The sequence below is a fragment of the Pezoporus occidentalis genome, unplaced genomic scaffold (genome assembly GCF_034315485.1).
Source record: "Pezoporus occidentalis ecotype Australia unplaced genomic scaffold, CSIRO_AGI_Poc_V1 ctg137, whole genome shotgun sequence".
In the NCBI taxonomy this organism is placed as follows: Eukaryota; Metazoa; Chordata; class Aves; order Psittaciformes; family Psittacidae; genus Pezoporus; species Pezoporus occidentalis.
Window position 1 is genome coordinate 82,736 of NW_026913177.1, and position 15,524 is coordinate 98,259.

The following is a 15,524-nucleotide window of genomic DNA, read 5'->3' on the forward strand; positions in this document are numbered from 1 at the left end:
AAGTTATGTTATACCATGAGTATAATCCCCTTTTTCTTACAAAGTTAACTATGTTTTTTGGCAAGATAGTAAAAGAAAATCCTTCTAAAATACACTGCAGTATGAAAATACATCAACTTGGATTTCTAAACAAGCTTCCTGAAGATCTAGGAGAGCAAGTTAATCTTCAATAGGCTGCAGCAGAGAAGACTCTTAAATGCAGGGTTTCATTTTTCCTACTTACTCTAAGAAAACAAATATTTGTATTTGTTCCTAGAGGCCCTGCTCTCATTGACGCACTTAACTGTTTTAATAATTTTCAAAATACACTGTTGGGTTTTTTTTTTTTTGTTTTTTTTTTTACATCCCCACACATCAGTTTGATTAGCATAGAAACAAAAAAGCTAATAAATATTAAAAAGCTGAATAGATGCTTTAGTGGCCACACAAACACCAATATTTAAGTAAATTAATTCTTGTTTTTCTTATCTCTCACAGTACACCAAAGAAATGTGAAAGCAAACAGTAAGCTTTAGAACATAAATTGGGATAGAAAGCGACTCAAGGGCTAGGAGAAAGCATCTGCATAAAATTTTGTTGCATAGTAAGTATCAAATACATTAAGTAAATCGAAGGAAATTCAGTTGTAAAAGATTCCTCTCAACTACCATTTGTTAAATTGGAAAAAAAAATAACTCCCAAGAAAAAACTGGACAGTAAACCCCAAAATGTTAGTTTGACAATACACTAGTACTACAGACTAGCAATTAATTAATCATCACCAGTCACGGCAATACTGTTAAATGAGAAAAAGGACCTCAGATAGTTTTGCAGCCAATCACAGAACCATAAAGAGACGCTCTATAAAACAAATCTTTAAGATTTTATTACATTAGCAGATAAAGCCACTTCTTATTGTAGCTGAAACAGCACATAACAAAGCCCATTTCATAACTCTGCACTTGGACACCACTCATTTAGAGAGTTCTCAATCCCTTCATGCTGCAGAACATTTCACCCATACCTGCACATTGTTTTCACACCTCCCTTACCCTCCAGCACTGTCCTTTGAACAATGTAACCTCACTACTGCCTCTTTGTCCTCTGGACCTGCAATACTGTAACAGTTTCTTGAGAAAGCAGCATGTAGAAGAGTTAGAAACAGCCATCTACCTAAAGATGAATGCTTAAAATACTTTTGAGCATTACTGCACTAGTCCCCCAGATGATCATATCAAGAAGCAGGGCAACTTATTAACTAATGGGCAAAACAGAGTAAGTCAGTAATCAATACCTGAATTCTAGATCAGTCTACAGACAAAGACTCATTGTGGTGCTCTCCAACAGAGACACAATACATTTTCATTTAGATGATACATTTATTAACTTAGAATGAAAAACTTTATGTACTTCAGAGTGCAAGAAACATTTGGACACTGGACCTCGATACAGAGAAATAATGTCTTCAGAATTATTACAGCAAAAAACACCCTCTGTATGGTATTACATATCAACCAAACAAGCAATAACATTTGTTAGGGAAAAAACATTCAGTACCATCAGCAGATGCAAAGAGCAGTAGAGAAGAAAGTAGCAAGGATCTAGCTAGACAAAAAATGTTCCTACCTTTAGTAAGATTAGGCTCTTGGCAGGACTCAAGCTAGTATAAAGAGCACTAACTTTTAGCAGATGCCTGTCTGATACAGCTGGCTTTGGCTCCAAGCTGCTTGAAGTTGAGTATAAGAGCAGCATCAAACACATTATTATCCAATTAGCATTTTGTCAAAAGCTACAATCATAATGAATGACATTTATTTTAAATCAAGACACAGACTTTCAGTTCCACAGACCCGGACTTTTTGTTTTACAGACCCCAGAATAACTAAACACTCCCTGCCTTTTTTCATCTTTCTCCAACACAAACCTGGCAATGAATAGTTTGACTGAGAGGGTATGTACGGTGAAAAGCTGAGTAGGCTTACAATCAGTTTTTTGTTCTTTTTAACAAGATAAAGTAGCATACCTTAAGAGTTTCAGCGTTAATGTTTAATTAAATCAAGACAAAAAAATCCCCAGAGCAGTATTTACATATAGTGTGGCATGTTGAAATCCATCTACCAGCCATACTACTCCTACATATCCCATCTTCAACTCATACCCTGTTTTGCATAACATTTACTTAGAACAAAACAAAGACCAGTAGCTGCTCACAGAGGCCCAGAGCCTAGTCTATGAATAAACCTGGCTAACCTAGCATTCACACTTACCCCTTCTGGTGGTTAGGATTGAAAAGGTGTTTATTCTGTGCTTGAAATTGAGCTGTAATAGGATGCAGTACAATTTACCAGCCATTAAGTTGAACCATGACCACTTGCTTTTATAAAAAGCTGTATTATGGATCCCAACATTTTAATATAAAAATTTAAATATATACATTTTCCCTGAATTGTTTTGTCTCTAGCAATTCATTCTGTGTAAAAGTCAGAGCAAGGGACTCTTCCTGGAGATATTTAAGCATTTAATCCTTACCATGATTTATCATTTGGGTGACAGCGTCACAAATCATTGTGCTATAAAGACCAAACGCCTCTATACCTACTCAGTCACAAAATTTACCATGATTGTAGGGAATGGGCAAGAGTAGTTTCTTGAGTAACACTCATTTTATTTTAGAAAATAAAAACGTGGTGACTGTACAACTAAAGCACAGAAACTATAGCCTTGAATCTCATTACTGAAAAGCCAATTGGAGAATGTATAAAGACATGTTTTCAACAATAAATTCAAGATGGTAAGGGATTCATAACAAAACAAAATCATACATTACAAGAAGACAGCTTTAAAAGGTCAGAAACTGGGGTGATTTTTGGTGCTGCATTTTAAAAGTTTCAGTATCAATTTTAATAATAAAAAAATAAATATTCATGCTCTATTACCAGTACTACCTAAAGGCTTCTCCTATGGGGGGAGAAAAAAGGTTTTTCAGCAGATAAGAAAGTATTTTAAGCATGGGACATGAAATGAAACATGGTGAAGAGAATATGGGTCCCTTTTCCTTATTCCAAACCTGGCTTTAATGTTCTCATGAATCACTCAAGAGTCTAGATTTCAAGTGTACATTCATTCCAACTCTTGAAAATATAAAGGTCTATGGCTATTACAGAAAGTATTTGAAATCAAATATTAAAAAGATAAAACAGCAACATTGCACATCACTGGAAAAATAAACTGGTGCATACTATTTAAAGTGCATTACTTCACCATCTACAAAAACATACTGCAGAAATTTATCCAACAGGTGTAACTGATGCATACTGTAAGATTCTGCAGCTCTAAAATGAACTGTTATCTGAAAAAATAATACTAACAATAAATACAAGCAACCTCCAACCTCCTCTGAGGATCAGACTATATAAACAGATATGTCAAATTTTCTCTCACAAAGAATTGATTTCCATCTGCATTAAATAATGATAAACTGGCTACAGCAACTGTAGTCTTAAGTCACTGTGCAACTCATAATGCCATTCAAAGATTCTGAAGGTACTTTTCATGATTCTTATTTCAGATTACAGGAAAAAATACAGTAAGTTTTCAACTAATATAAAATAATTTTGCTAAAATACAGGTGTAATAGACCTTATTTAATGTGTATTGCTTTTTTAATGAAAAAGAACACCTTCAATAATTGTTTACAGCTTCAGTAATTATCTAGGTAAAAAAAAAATCTTTCCTTCTGCACTTATCCTTTGAAATAGCCATAGGAATGTTATTAGCAGTTAAGAGTGCAATTAACTGTGGGAGTACATTACGGCTCAATCCTGTTCTCTGCTACAGCAATACCTACTGTACAAGTTAAAAGTTACCTGTAAAGATTTTACAGGTACATAACAATACTATATGGGAGGATAAAGCCCAAAGTGCACACCATATTGCTTTGGTGCCCGATGACTAGACTGAACAGAAAATGCTTATTACAAATATCAACAGTGCAACCTAAGAAATTTAGCTTATTAAAAATGTTCAATCAGAAAATTAAATATATCACGGCAATAATGAAACATCATAGGACAAAGAAAGGGTCTTTCTTTTAAATTCTGGAAGAAACGGGCTGCTTGATGAAACCTAAATACTTCAATAAATCAGTTATATTTGAAGAGCAAACCCTCCACAGATTTTTTTTTTACTTTTCAATCTAACAAACAGTAGTAAATCCTGTACTGCATAGAGTTACTTTGTGAGAACAAATTTATGAAAAGGGGCAAAGAAAAAAAAAAAGCAGCATTACTCCCCACCCCATCAGAGTACAGCCACACAGGGCACAGCTGATAGTAAAGAGCTTCAATGCTAAATTGTAGGGCATAAGCTAAACTGAGTATGTACAGATTGAGAAATAAGTGAAAAAGATCCAAATGTCCAAGGAGAAAAGGGGTATAATCTTTCACACAGGATACACTAACAGAAAGCTGTTGGGAAATTATTCCTCTAGCTAAATCCCTGGCTTGGCAAGTAAAAATAAGTGGCATCAAGGATGGGAACTATGCAGGAAGTGGGGATCTAAGACTCTTCAGCCATCTGAAGCAATGAGTTGATAGCTGCATCCTTGTTCCCCCTCTGAGCTTCAAGAACTGAGCGAATTACTTCCCTGTCCATGTTGGGAAACATGTCCTGAATAGATTTCAGGTCCTCTTCATTACACAGGTGCTGAGGATTGACCGCAGGAGGTGGTATTGCCAATGGTACCATGCCTGGACTACAGACTGCAGGCATCCCTGCAGGGGAAAAAAAAAAAAAAAAAAAAGGGAAAAAAAAGGGAAGAAAAGAAACCAAAACATACATGAGTGAGGGAAAAGGAAAAAAAAAACAAAACACAAAAACCAAAAAACCCAACACCAAACCCAAAACAAAACCCAGTTCAATGGATATGAAGAAGAAAGCAGCTCATGACTCAACCCAACCCAGCAACTTGAGCTTTTTTTTTTTTGACAGTACTACATAGTCCAGGAAAATAAAAATTCAACAACAAAAAAAATCATTGACATTATACCTAGGCTGTTGCAATCAGAATACATTTTTCGGAACAAACCCCCTGCACAACTTATGTTTCAGAAGTGGTAAACTACACTATAATAACATGTACAGCTCAAACTTAGTTAAAACTTGCCATCAACCAGGTTTACATATGAGCCACTACCCAAACACGAAGCACATCACAGAAGGGTGTGGTTGTTTTTTTACCCATTCTCATCACTTTTTACTTCCTAGTGAATTTATATCACCATTAAAAACATGGGTTTACATCAGCAGTATACATAACATATTCAGAAATTCAATGAATGCCATCTCCATTGCATTCAAAAAAGAACCCAAACACAAAGTACTTGTGTCCACTAAGAGACTGGATCACACTCATAATGAGATTTAAAGAAATTTTTTCCCTGGTTAAAAGTTCCATACAGTTCAGCTGCAAAGTCACAGAGTGGCAAAAGAGCAATTCCTTTCATACCCATAGGAGTATACACTGCTTTTCCCTATTCCTCTGCCAGAGGATAAAATTTATGTGACATTTTCCACAAACTATTTGTATGTCTGTGTAAAATTAAAGTGTTTTAGAATTTTCAAATTCCTGTTGAAAGGAAATACTAGGCAAAGGTTCATTTTCATCACTTAACTTTCATCATTAATTAAGCACAGATCCATTGCTGAAAAAACCCTAGCATTTATTTTTATAAAACTGAAACCAGGTATAGTATATACATCTAAAGTCTTTTGTTATCACTTCTGAAAATGCCCTATTCCACTTTCCTCAATAGTTTCAGACCCCTGATTATTTTAGTCAGGCACCTTTGTTGCTTTTCCAGTTGTGCTGTATTGTTACTAAGGTAGAGCAAGGAGAATTACCTGCATCTAGATGCAAACATGGCCCCACTTCATACAGCAAAATGTTAAAGTTTTTGTATTTGTTCTCTATTTGCTTTCAATCACTTTATCCACTGTTTCAAACACTACTCCTCTGGTATTTTCATGGAATAGCCTATCATAATTCAAAGATGTTTATGTATGATAATGACCAACCAAGAAATGATGAGTTAAGGTTTTTCTTTACACGTAACATTTTACTACCTCAATTGATTTTATTTCCCTTTTACTATACCGAGATCCTTCCACAACCAGCTGCCATCATTACTTAGAAAAGCACTGAGGTTTTGTTTTGATAAATTGTCTACTAGTCCTCTTCCCTCGATTAGTTTTTTAAAAATATGATGAACCCCACCAAAGGCCTCCCTCCATTAGGGGACGGTTTGTCACTTATTTTTATCTGTTCATCAGCTCTTCAAATAGCTATTAAACCACAAAAGGACCTTTATTGCATCAGAGTATCATATGACAGGAAGAGTCCTTAGCAGATAACATTAATAACATTTTCAAAAACGCAGCTGACAAGGTGATACATAAGACCACATCGTTCTTACCAACATACTCATTCACCTATAATTCCTAAGGTATAAGCTTTCCCTACATAACCACGTCACCTCCTCCTAAAGTTTACCTAGTTAGTTTTTGTTTTAAATCAAATCTCCATAGGTTTTAATCAGTTTATACAACAGGAAAAATGATTACTTTGGAATGGTCTAAAACAAGAAATAAAATGGAAAGAAATCAGTCTGCTATCCCCAGTTGTCTGAAAGCAAGACTATTTAAGCAACAGGTTACATATTGCATTTGGTAAAAACAATCCTAAATACTGGGAATAAACGATATCTTACCTGAAACTTTTTACTGATCATTTTAACAATTACTGTTAAACTCTAAAATCTGAGGCTCTTTCTGCACAAAAAAACAACAAACCAACACCCTACCCCAACTCACCTCAAAATAAAAAGGATGGAATATGAGGGCTGCTAAGAAGGACAAACCCAAACACTTTTTTCTTCTCCCATTATGGTCTCACATTCAAACTCTGGGTTTTCTTTTGTACTCCCTTACATACTTCTATCTTTATAGTCAACTACCTAAACAATACCAGGTTTCCTGCTTCTTTAGAAAAAATAGTTCTCAACTCCTTACACGAGTGCCTTTTTTTTTTTAATTTGGCATACATTTAGTTAGAGCAGCTAACAACTTTTTTAATATAGCTTTTAGTTTACCTGTCTAACTTTCTGTGACCTTCATTACTTCTCCTTAAGTTAAACAGAGGGTTAACTATTTGTGTCAGCACTATTATACCTCTTCAAAATAAAATACTTTTTAAACCAGATTTCATATATTACCCAGGAGTACATCAAAAGCTCCTTCTCTTCTACTGAATTCTGATTAACTGATCAAAAAGCGTAACACAAAGCAGATCTACAACTGACAATTTTCAAGTGTGCCTTTTTACAGTCTAATCTCTTAGCATAATGACTAAAGCACTTACACATCAAAAATATTGCAACTATACTATATTACTTCTATTTAGACTTAACATCTTCCCCCAAAAAAGCAAAGAGCAATTCCAATAATTACATTGTCTCTTTGAGATTTTTTTTTTAACCTGCAATTATTTCATCACTCTAACTTGTACAAATATTTCAGCATCTCCATTATTATCTTTTCTATCCGATTTAAATATGCTATATTAAAATTCACATTCAAGGTTGGATCTGCTAAACCCATCATAACTTTCATCAACTCTGGCTGACAAGGTACGATAACTGAATATAGTTTGACTGTATGCACTGCAACTGTGGTTTTACTTAAGGTTCTCTTTGCTATTTCTTTCCTCAACTTGCACTTCTGTCGTATCTTAAGGTATGAATCCTGAATAGCAAGCACTCCATACTAACCAATGTTTTCTAATTTTTATTTTAAAATTCTGCTTGTAATCATCTTAAGTTTTATTATAAGCAGAAAAGGAACCTAGATGCTTTAAGTCATACATGCTGCATCTATTAAAAAATGTTCATGCTACCAGCTCAAGAAATGTCTCACCATAAATTCACTACCTACACAATAGAACTATGGCTTTGATCAGCCATCTGCATCACAGCACTACCAACCAATCAAACAAGTACATCACACCACTACCAACCAACTGCCAAGCAATTATCTAGCACTTCTTCTGCAGCAACGTAAACTTTAGCTCTAGAGATTCTTATGCCACTTGAACTATGGTCACTGGAATTCTGCCTGGCACAGTATGTTTGAACACATGGCAAGTCAGACCATGTGTGCACCCTGGGTGCAAACCACTGTGCAGTCCTCACCAACACTGCAAATACACTCTACTCAATAATCATATCCAGCAGCATTTCAGCCTACCTGAACTCACTCCTCACACTTCCTACGATCTACGTATTTACCACAGGTGAAAAAAATACATATGTCCTAAAAAAATGAAGCTGCAAAGCACCTGGAAGAACAGAGAAACTGAAGTTATGTTTCACTTTTAACACAAGCTTCCTAATATTCTTTAGTAAGTCATCAGCACCCTAACATTAATCATTAACCAGCCTAAGTGGGAACTGCCCATACAGGAGGTCAGTGTAACATACTAATCCAAATAAAACAAGAGGCTCACTTCTTGAGGACTACAGCACCCTAACAGCTTTACCAATAATTTGCCCTGTTATGGTCAAGGAAAAAAAAAAAAAAAACAAACAAAAACTCACACCAAACCAGCACACAGATTTTTTTTTTTACTGCTTTCATCAAAACAAGATAATTATGACGTCAGACATCTGCACCGCATTGTTTTTCACTAATGATTTTAAAAATCCTTTTTCTCCGCTCTTACAGTTCTAAAATTAATTTATGCTGCCTAAAACTACACTGTACACAAATGAAAGTTAGTATCACTGATGCTTAATTAATACCTCCAGGATGTAAAGGCTAACTTTCCATAAAACCCAATATTCAATCTTTACAAATACCAACTTCAAAGAGTACCTTGGTGTGTTGCTTTGTTCCACACTCAGGGTAAAAGCATCCATATTTCTGATTTACGAAACAGTAAGCAAGACTTAAGCATAAACTTAAAGAACTGTGCACTAAAATTAGCAAATATACATACATATGCATTCATTCAAGATAGTTATACTAAACTTCAGAATTATCAATGCTCAGGAAAAAGCTGCTTTACATCCTGAGCACCTCCTTTCCCTAACAGGTTAAACTAAACTAAACCACATAAGAATCCATTATCAGTGGAATTGCACACTCCTGCGTTGCTCTCGGATGTTAGGCAAGTGTTACATGTCAGAAGAATGAAGCATTGTTGTCCAATTCAGTGAAATGGCAGTGGCAAACATGCTAGCATAAGCAATGACATTCCAGTACATGAAACAACTATGAACAATAGCAAGTCAATTGCTACAAGCAGCAATGGAAGCATCACAGCAGAATTAAGAGGGTAAACGTTTTCTAACTGCACACAAGGCATTACACACATTTTATTTTTTTGTCCAGTCAAATGACCTATGTTTAATTTCTTAGCTCATTATTCTGTCCCATGAACAGACCCTTTCAGATTAAACTCAGGAACTTTCTCAGCACAAATGCTTTCATTTAAATGAAGAAATCGGCAACTCCTTTTTTAAAATACACAAACAGGTCTTGGTGACATTTGCTTCGAAAAAAAAAAGACAGTGCTAAAATATGCACGTCACCATCTCAATTTTTAAAGTGTTGTTTCTTTGCAAACTACTAGGAAATTGAAGCATATGGACCCACAGAATAACTCTACAATTCCACTGCTCTGAGTAAACCAAATACGTTGTGACAACCACATCAGTTTTATTTACAGCACCTTTCTGAAATTTAAAGCATCAAGAAATTACATTTTATCTCACAAGGAGTAGTTCTAGAATTTTCTGAACATACTTTTGAAGTATTGAAGACCGATGCTTTTATCAAAGTTAAGGATGTCATAATATCTCTGCACAGTTCAAAATCAAAGGGGTCATAGTAGTTAAGTCTAAATAGAAGGACAAAATGGTTTCCTGTAACATAATTTGCCTTTAAAATAATAGTCAGATGCTTAACTTGACATGGGTTTTATAGTTTTATTAAATATGAAAAAGGCTTACTTGAAGATTAACAGAAGGCTGTTTGTCTTCTCAATGTTACTGCTACTTCTTTGCTTTCAAATTTACAAAGAGTTGTGACATTACCTCCTTCTCTCCAAACCTTGCAATAGCAGATCAACTGTAAAATCTGTTTCTCTTCTAAGAAACCAGTACTATCACCTCACTGCCTCACTGCCACACACCACCTTCAGATGAATATTAACGTCACATTTCATGTATCAGCACCATTATCACCAATTATGTTAATCATTAATAGCTTGATGCTGAGCAGACGCCTTTAAAGAGTTTCCAACAGGTTAGAGGGACTTTAACAATTTCCAGGAGATGAATTAAATTGTTCTATTGTGACATTCAAGTGGCAATACCTTGTGATGCAGTCTGCTGTAACAACTGAAGCTGTTTGGATGAGTTCATGCAAAGATTCTTGAGTTCATCATAATGGGAGTGAGAAAAGAGCTTGGAAACTTACCCAGAGCAAAGTATTCAAGCCCTAAAGATAAGTGAAAATGGAGAGGCAAGCGGAAAGGAACAAGATATGGGAAAGAGATATTAATCTATTTTCAAAAGGAAATGAATCATTTAGTGTCCAACGGTGAATGTTGGGTAAACTGAGGCAATTGGATAAAATCTAAACTACCTAATGTCAAAATGCCAATGCTGCTGGGATTCAGTCTCCCAACTAATTTGCCTCAGGCTCTGAACAAGTTTCCTAAATGGATTGTTTGTTTTACAGAAATGTCAATTAGAGGAAATGTTTTCAAAACAAGAAACACACCAGGTGTTTGCAGCAAGGATTATATTTTATAGCCCACAAAGGACAACATACATCTATAGTTTTCTGAATAAGCAGCAAAAAACATCACAAGCTCGCCTACTAAACTCAATACAGACACCTAAAGGAGTAATGTACATATACACACAACTTTGCCTCAATTAAAAAAAAAATAATTTGTATTCTGGACTCTGAAATACAGGTTTTCAATATATTTTTTACACAGGTGTTTAGAAGTACAAATACACTTCCTGTGTAGGCCACAAATACTTAGCTGGTAAGAAACGTAGCTTGCTTATTGGAACTTTTTTGCTTACTCTCTTTGATACATTATCAGTAAGATCAGCTTGGACTGTACACAACCAGTATACCACAATATCCTACAGCCTAAATTAAGTAATTTTTAGAAAAAGAAATAGGAAGAGGTAGATAAACTCAATTTCTAGAAAAGCAAGAGGACTGGTAGGTTCAAATTTTCCCAAACCAAACCCATGGCAGCCAATTTGTAACAACTAGTGCTGCTGTTAGAAGTGTTTTATTTAAAAAAAAAAATTGAAATTAAGTAACATGGTGCAAGAATATTCTATGGCTATTTCTGTTCTCATCACAGGTCTGTAACATTTACCATCAAATGTGGGAAAAAGAGCATTACTTATGCTGGCATTTCAAGCTTCATCTGCTTACCGCAGTGCTTGCTACTACCATTTATCTCAATCATACACAAGCTGAGGTATGGGAGGAATTAGGTGGTTTGACTTTAATGAGAAGGGTAGTTATGTACACTAAGTTTTGAACAGAAATCTTCCCTTAGAGAAGAAACAGCTTGGCCTTCATAACACAGCTATATTTGACTGAGCACGATCTCTGTTTAAGCACAATTTAGACAAGTTAATAAATAACTGGTCAACTGTCTGCACAGCATTTTAGTCCGCCCACTATATTTCCACTATAGATAATACTTAGAATCTAACAGTCTTGCCAAAATCAGAATCCCTTCCATTTCAGATGTAATAAACTATTTGGTGCTGCTCTTCCACTCTTCTGAAGGAAGCAAATAGAACTTGCTTATTTGACGATACTCATTTAACTGGACAGGTGAAAAACACGAACTGAGCTCAGGTTCAGGCTCCTGCGGAGCCTACTGATGTCCTACCATTGCCCTTCTTGAAGCAGCCTCAAAAAGAGAGGAAACTGTACAGGGTTCCAAAGAAAGCGCGGCAAGAGTTTCCCCAGAAGATACGATCAATTCAGCTGGGAAGGGAAGGCCTGCAATTTGCATACATCTTTCTGAAAGGCCTTCCAGAATTCAGAAGTAACATCTAGTTCAGTATATTAAAAAACATGCTATATACTGACAGTACTATGTTTTCCAAGATGCATATTAACTACTATTTTAATTTCAAATTAAGCTACACCATTAAATGTATGAAAGAGTAGAAGTATTCTGAAGTCACTTTCAAAATCCAAACCTAACCATCCATCTAATTATTATGAGACATTGATTAGCGGAACAGGCAAAAGCTTTAAAACTCACAAGTGCTTTTGAGAAATTTTGATGGTGTCCACAGAAATTCTAGAATAGCAAGTACAAAGTAAAGTAATATGTTAAAAAAAATAAATTAGGTCAAGCATCGCTTGTAGCAAGTTTGACATTTATAAAGTCAAGGAGGTACATTCAAGCATTCCCAGAACAACAAAATAAAAGTTCAAATCCAGGGGTGGGACTCTGCAAAGCTTTAAAAATACAAGTCATAGAATCAGGAAAATTTTTAATGCAGAAGATTATCATAGCGATAATTAAAACAAACATGCTGAATCTTTGCAGAGGGCAATGCTCCAACATACAGATCAATAAAATTGTTACACAAAGGCAAATTCTTACATGCTAAAATGCGAGGCATTACTAGCACTTGCTAAATATTATTTGTTCACCTGTCCAAGCAGATTTAATACGTATTACTGAAAAGTGAAATACAAAACTTACAGAACACCAAGATCTGAGCACCAAGATACACCACTGTTGGATTTTTTTTAGCTTTGAAGGCCTAGTATCAGCTTTATCTGTTCACTTATAGACCTAGTTTTAATGAGGCCTGAAACTAGTCACTTCATTTCTACTGTCTGTACTCTGCACAGTAATTCTGCAAGACAAATATTTTCATTTTTATCTGTTCAAGAAATGCTATAGCATCTTCTATTACATTGCTGTAAGTACCACCCCAGCTATTTTCCTTTTAACCATACACAAGCTGGTATGTTTGAAGTTCAGTATATAGGGATGAGATGAACCTACAAGAAAAAAAGATATGGCATCTAATTCAATCAGAACAGCTACACAGAAGCCTGGCTTACCACAACGGAATCACACTTCAGGATGCACACATTGAAACTAGTTCCTTAGCAAAACAAACAAGACTTAAATCCTGACAATTCAGCTATAGAGATAAAAGCACTTTAATTTAAGCAAACTGCATGTTGTCATAAGGGAATAAAGTACATAACCAAGTTTTCCACATTTTGCCCTAACAACTCTCTAAACATGGAAGCATGCTTCTTTATGTTACATATCAAACCTTTTGAGGGGGTTTGCTTTAACACAGAATGAAATTTTAAATCGTGAGTCTTTAAAAAAAAAAAAAATCTGTAATCTGTGCCAGCTCTTAGCACTACAATTATGTCCCACACATTCTCTCACTCACTCATAAACTTGTGCACAAAGAAACACAAAATATGTAAATTTGCATCTTATTTTCCCTAAAAAAGACACACATTACTGAATACATATCCTTATAACAAACCGCAGCTTTTAAAAGCTACAGATAAAACACATAAACCCCACAACTTTACTTATTAATTATCTAAGTAGGGCAAATTCAAGCTTATTTACATACTTTAAACTTTTCATCCTTGTTAGAAAAATTACAAAATTTAACATCTTTCTATACAAGTCCAAAACTTACTTGGCATAAATCAAGAGAACTGACAAAACCTGCTTTAGGTCTTCTTTATGTATTTAGATAACTACCTGAGAGTTCCCTAACATTTTTCATTTACTGCGCTATACACATGGTCTAAAGCAAACTTCCAGCAAAGCATCTTCAAAGACCACAGAAGATTAAATCCTTTTATGGGCTACTTAAGGTGCAGATCTGACAACACAAGTCATTTGGTGCACTTCCTTAAGTCTGAGGTTTCACGCATGGATTGCTACCACTTAAATAGGCACACACTGTATTAAGAGTACAGCCTGCTAGATATTCAGTGACCTGACATAAGCCTAAAATAAATACTCAAAGAGAAGCCTTCAATCTACTTGTGCCAACATTTTAATTCATTTAATCAAGCTCTCACTGCTCCCTTAAACAGGATGAAAGACTGAAAGCAGACCTACACTTAATTTGCTCACTCTTCTCCCCCCAAAATATGGGAAAAGTGGTTATGGATAAAATCATTTATAGCTGTCTTTACATTCTGAAGGAGCAGGAGAAATTTGGTCGTTAATTCTACAAAATCCTTCATCTGGAAGTTCTGAGTCTTAAAGGAGAGAGAGAACATACCTGCTATAGGTACATATCCAACTCCTTGCTGATACACAGTGGGCATCAGGACTACTGGCTGGGGCTGCATCATCATGGCAGCTGGCAAAGACTTGACACAAAAAGCACAGATCAGAACCACCCAAGAAATAGAAAAAAAAAAATAAATCAGCAATTAAAACAGTAATAGCAAGCAAGCTGCCATATTGCAAATCCATGTTCCATGTTACAATGAGTATATTCAGTGATAATCTATATTAAGCAAAATCTCTGACAAATTTACTGAACACCGTCCTTTTAAATGAGTTAATTTGCCTGTAAATCAATACAAACACATCATGTCAAACTAGCCTTTTGAAACAGTTTGATAAATTTTGTCACTGAAGTGAATTATTTTCAAATACGGGTTTAATCAGCTTTCATGCTTTATTTTTATGAAATGAATATACAACATATTCATCATTAATTAAATCTTAGAGCAAAACCAAGTTTTATTATAAGCAGTATACTTCTCCTAGAAACAAACTTTAGTTCAAATCAATTATTTTTGAGGTAAATTAATACTTTAAACAAAATATCAATTTAACTCCATTCCCTCTTACTACCACAGTTCCTGTTCAGTTTAATCCTGGAAAATATTAAATGGCCAGATTCTGTGTACAGTACATCCATGGGCAGACAGTTTTAAAGGTATATTCCAAACTCATTTTTGCTAGGGGTGATGGAATAACTGCTCAGATATGGTGCAGAATGTGAACTTCAAACAGCTGGAAACATCCATTCCCAGTTGTAGACTCAACAGTAACTTGGAACTTTTGATGATGTACAAGCGTAATAGGAAGTATTCAGGGCTGCACATGCTACAGGGCTGCTACTTAAGACAAAGTTGACAGGTAAGAAGACACTCCATAACCTGCTAAATGGACCAATGTAAGTCAACAGTTAGGAGCACAAAATGAACAAGAATGGAAGTAAAAAACGAAGCCATTGGAAAGAGAATTCAAAATAGCCAAGAAAAACCTAAGACAGAGGAGAGTTTCCATTACTTTTGCTAATTTCTTATCAATTTCTAAAGTTTCAGGGGAAAAGGAAATTAAGTTATGGTTAGATTACACAAAGCTGTTTTAAAATTATTATTAAATTAGAAACTACAATGCACCATTTGACTGG

The 15,524-nt window shown here is 35.1% G+C and overlaps 1 protein-coding gene across 2 annotated transcripts in view; it reads right to left on the reverse strand.

Moving 5' to 3' along the window:
• Window positions 1–1,338: 1,338 nt before the first annotated feature.
• TOLLIP (toll interacting protein) overlaps window positions 1,339–15,524 on the reverse strand; it is a 28,226-nt gene continuing 14,040 nt past the window's right edge. The window contains exons 5-7 of one of the 2 annotated variants that reach the window (XM_062609344.1): window positions 14,376–14,466; window positions 10,516–10,536; window positions 1,339–4,751 (exon numbers count right to left, since the gene is read on the reverse strand). In XM_062609344.1, the coding sequence (XP_062465328.1) occupies window positions 4,537–4,751; window positions 10,516–10,536; window positions 14,376–14,466 (327 nt within the window). In that variant the 3' untranslated portion in view covers window positions 1,339–4,536. The remainder of the gene's footprint in view (window positions 4,752–10,515; window positions 10,537–14,375; window positions 14,467–15,524) is intronic. The other variant, XM_062609345.1, reaches the window with a different exon arrangement.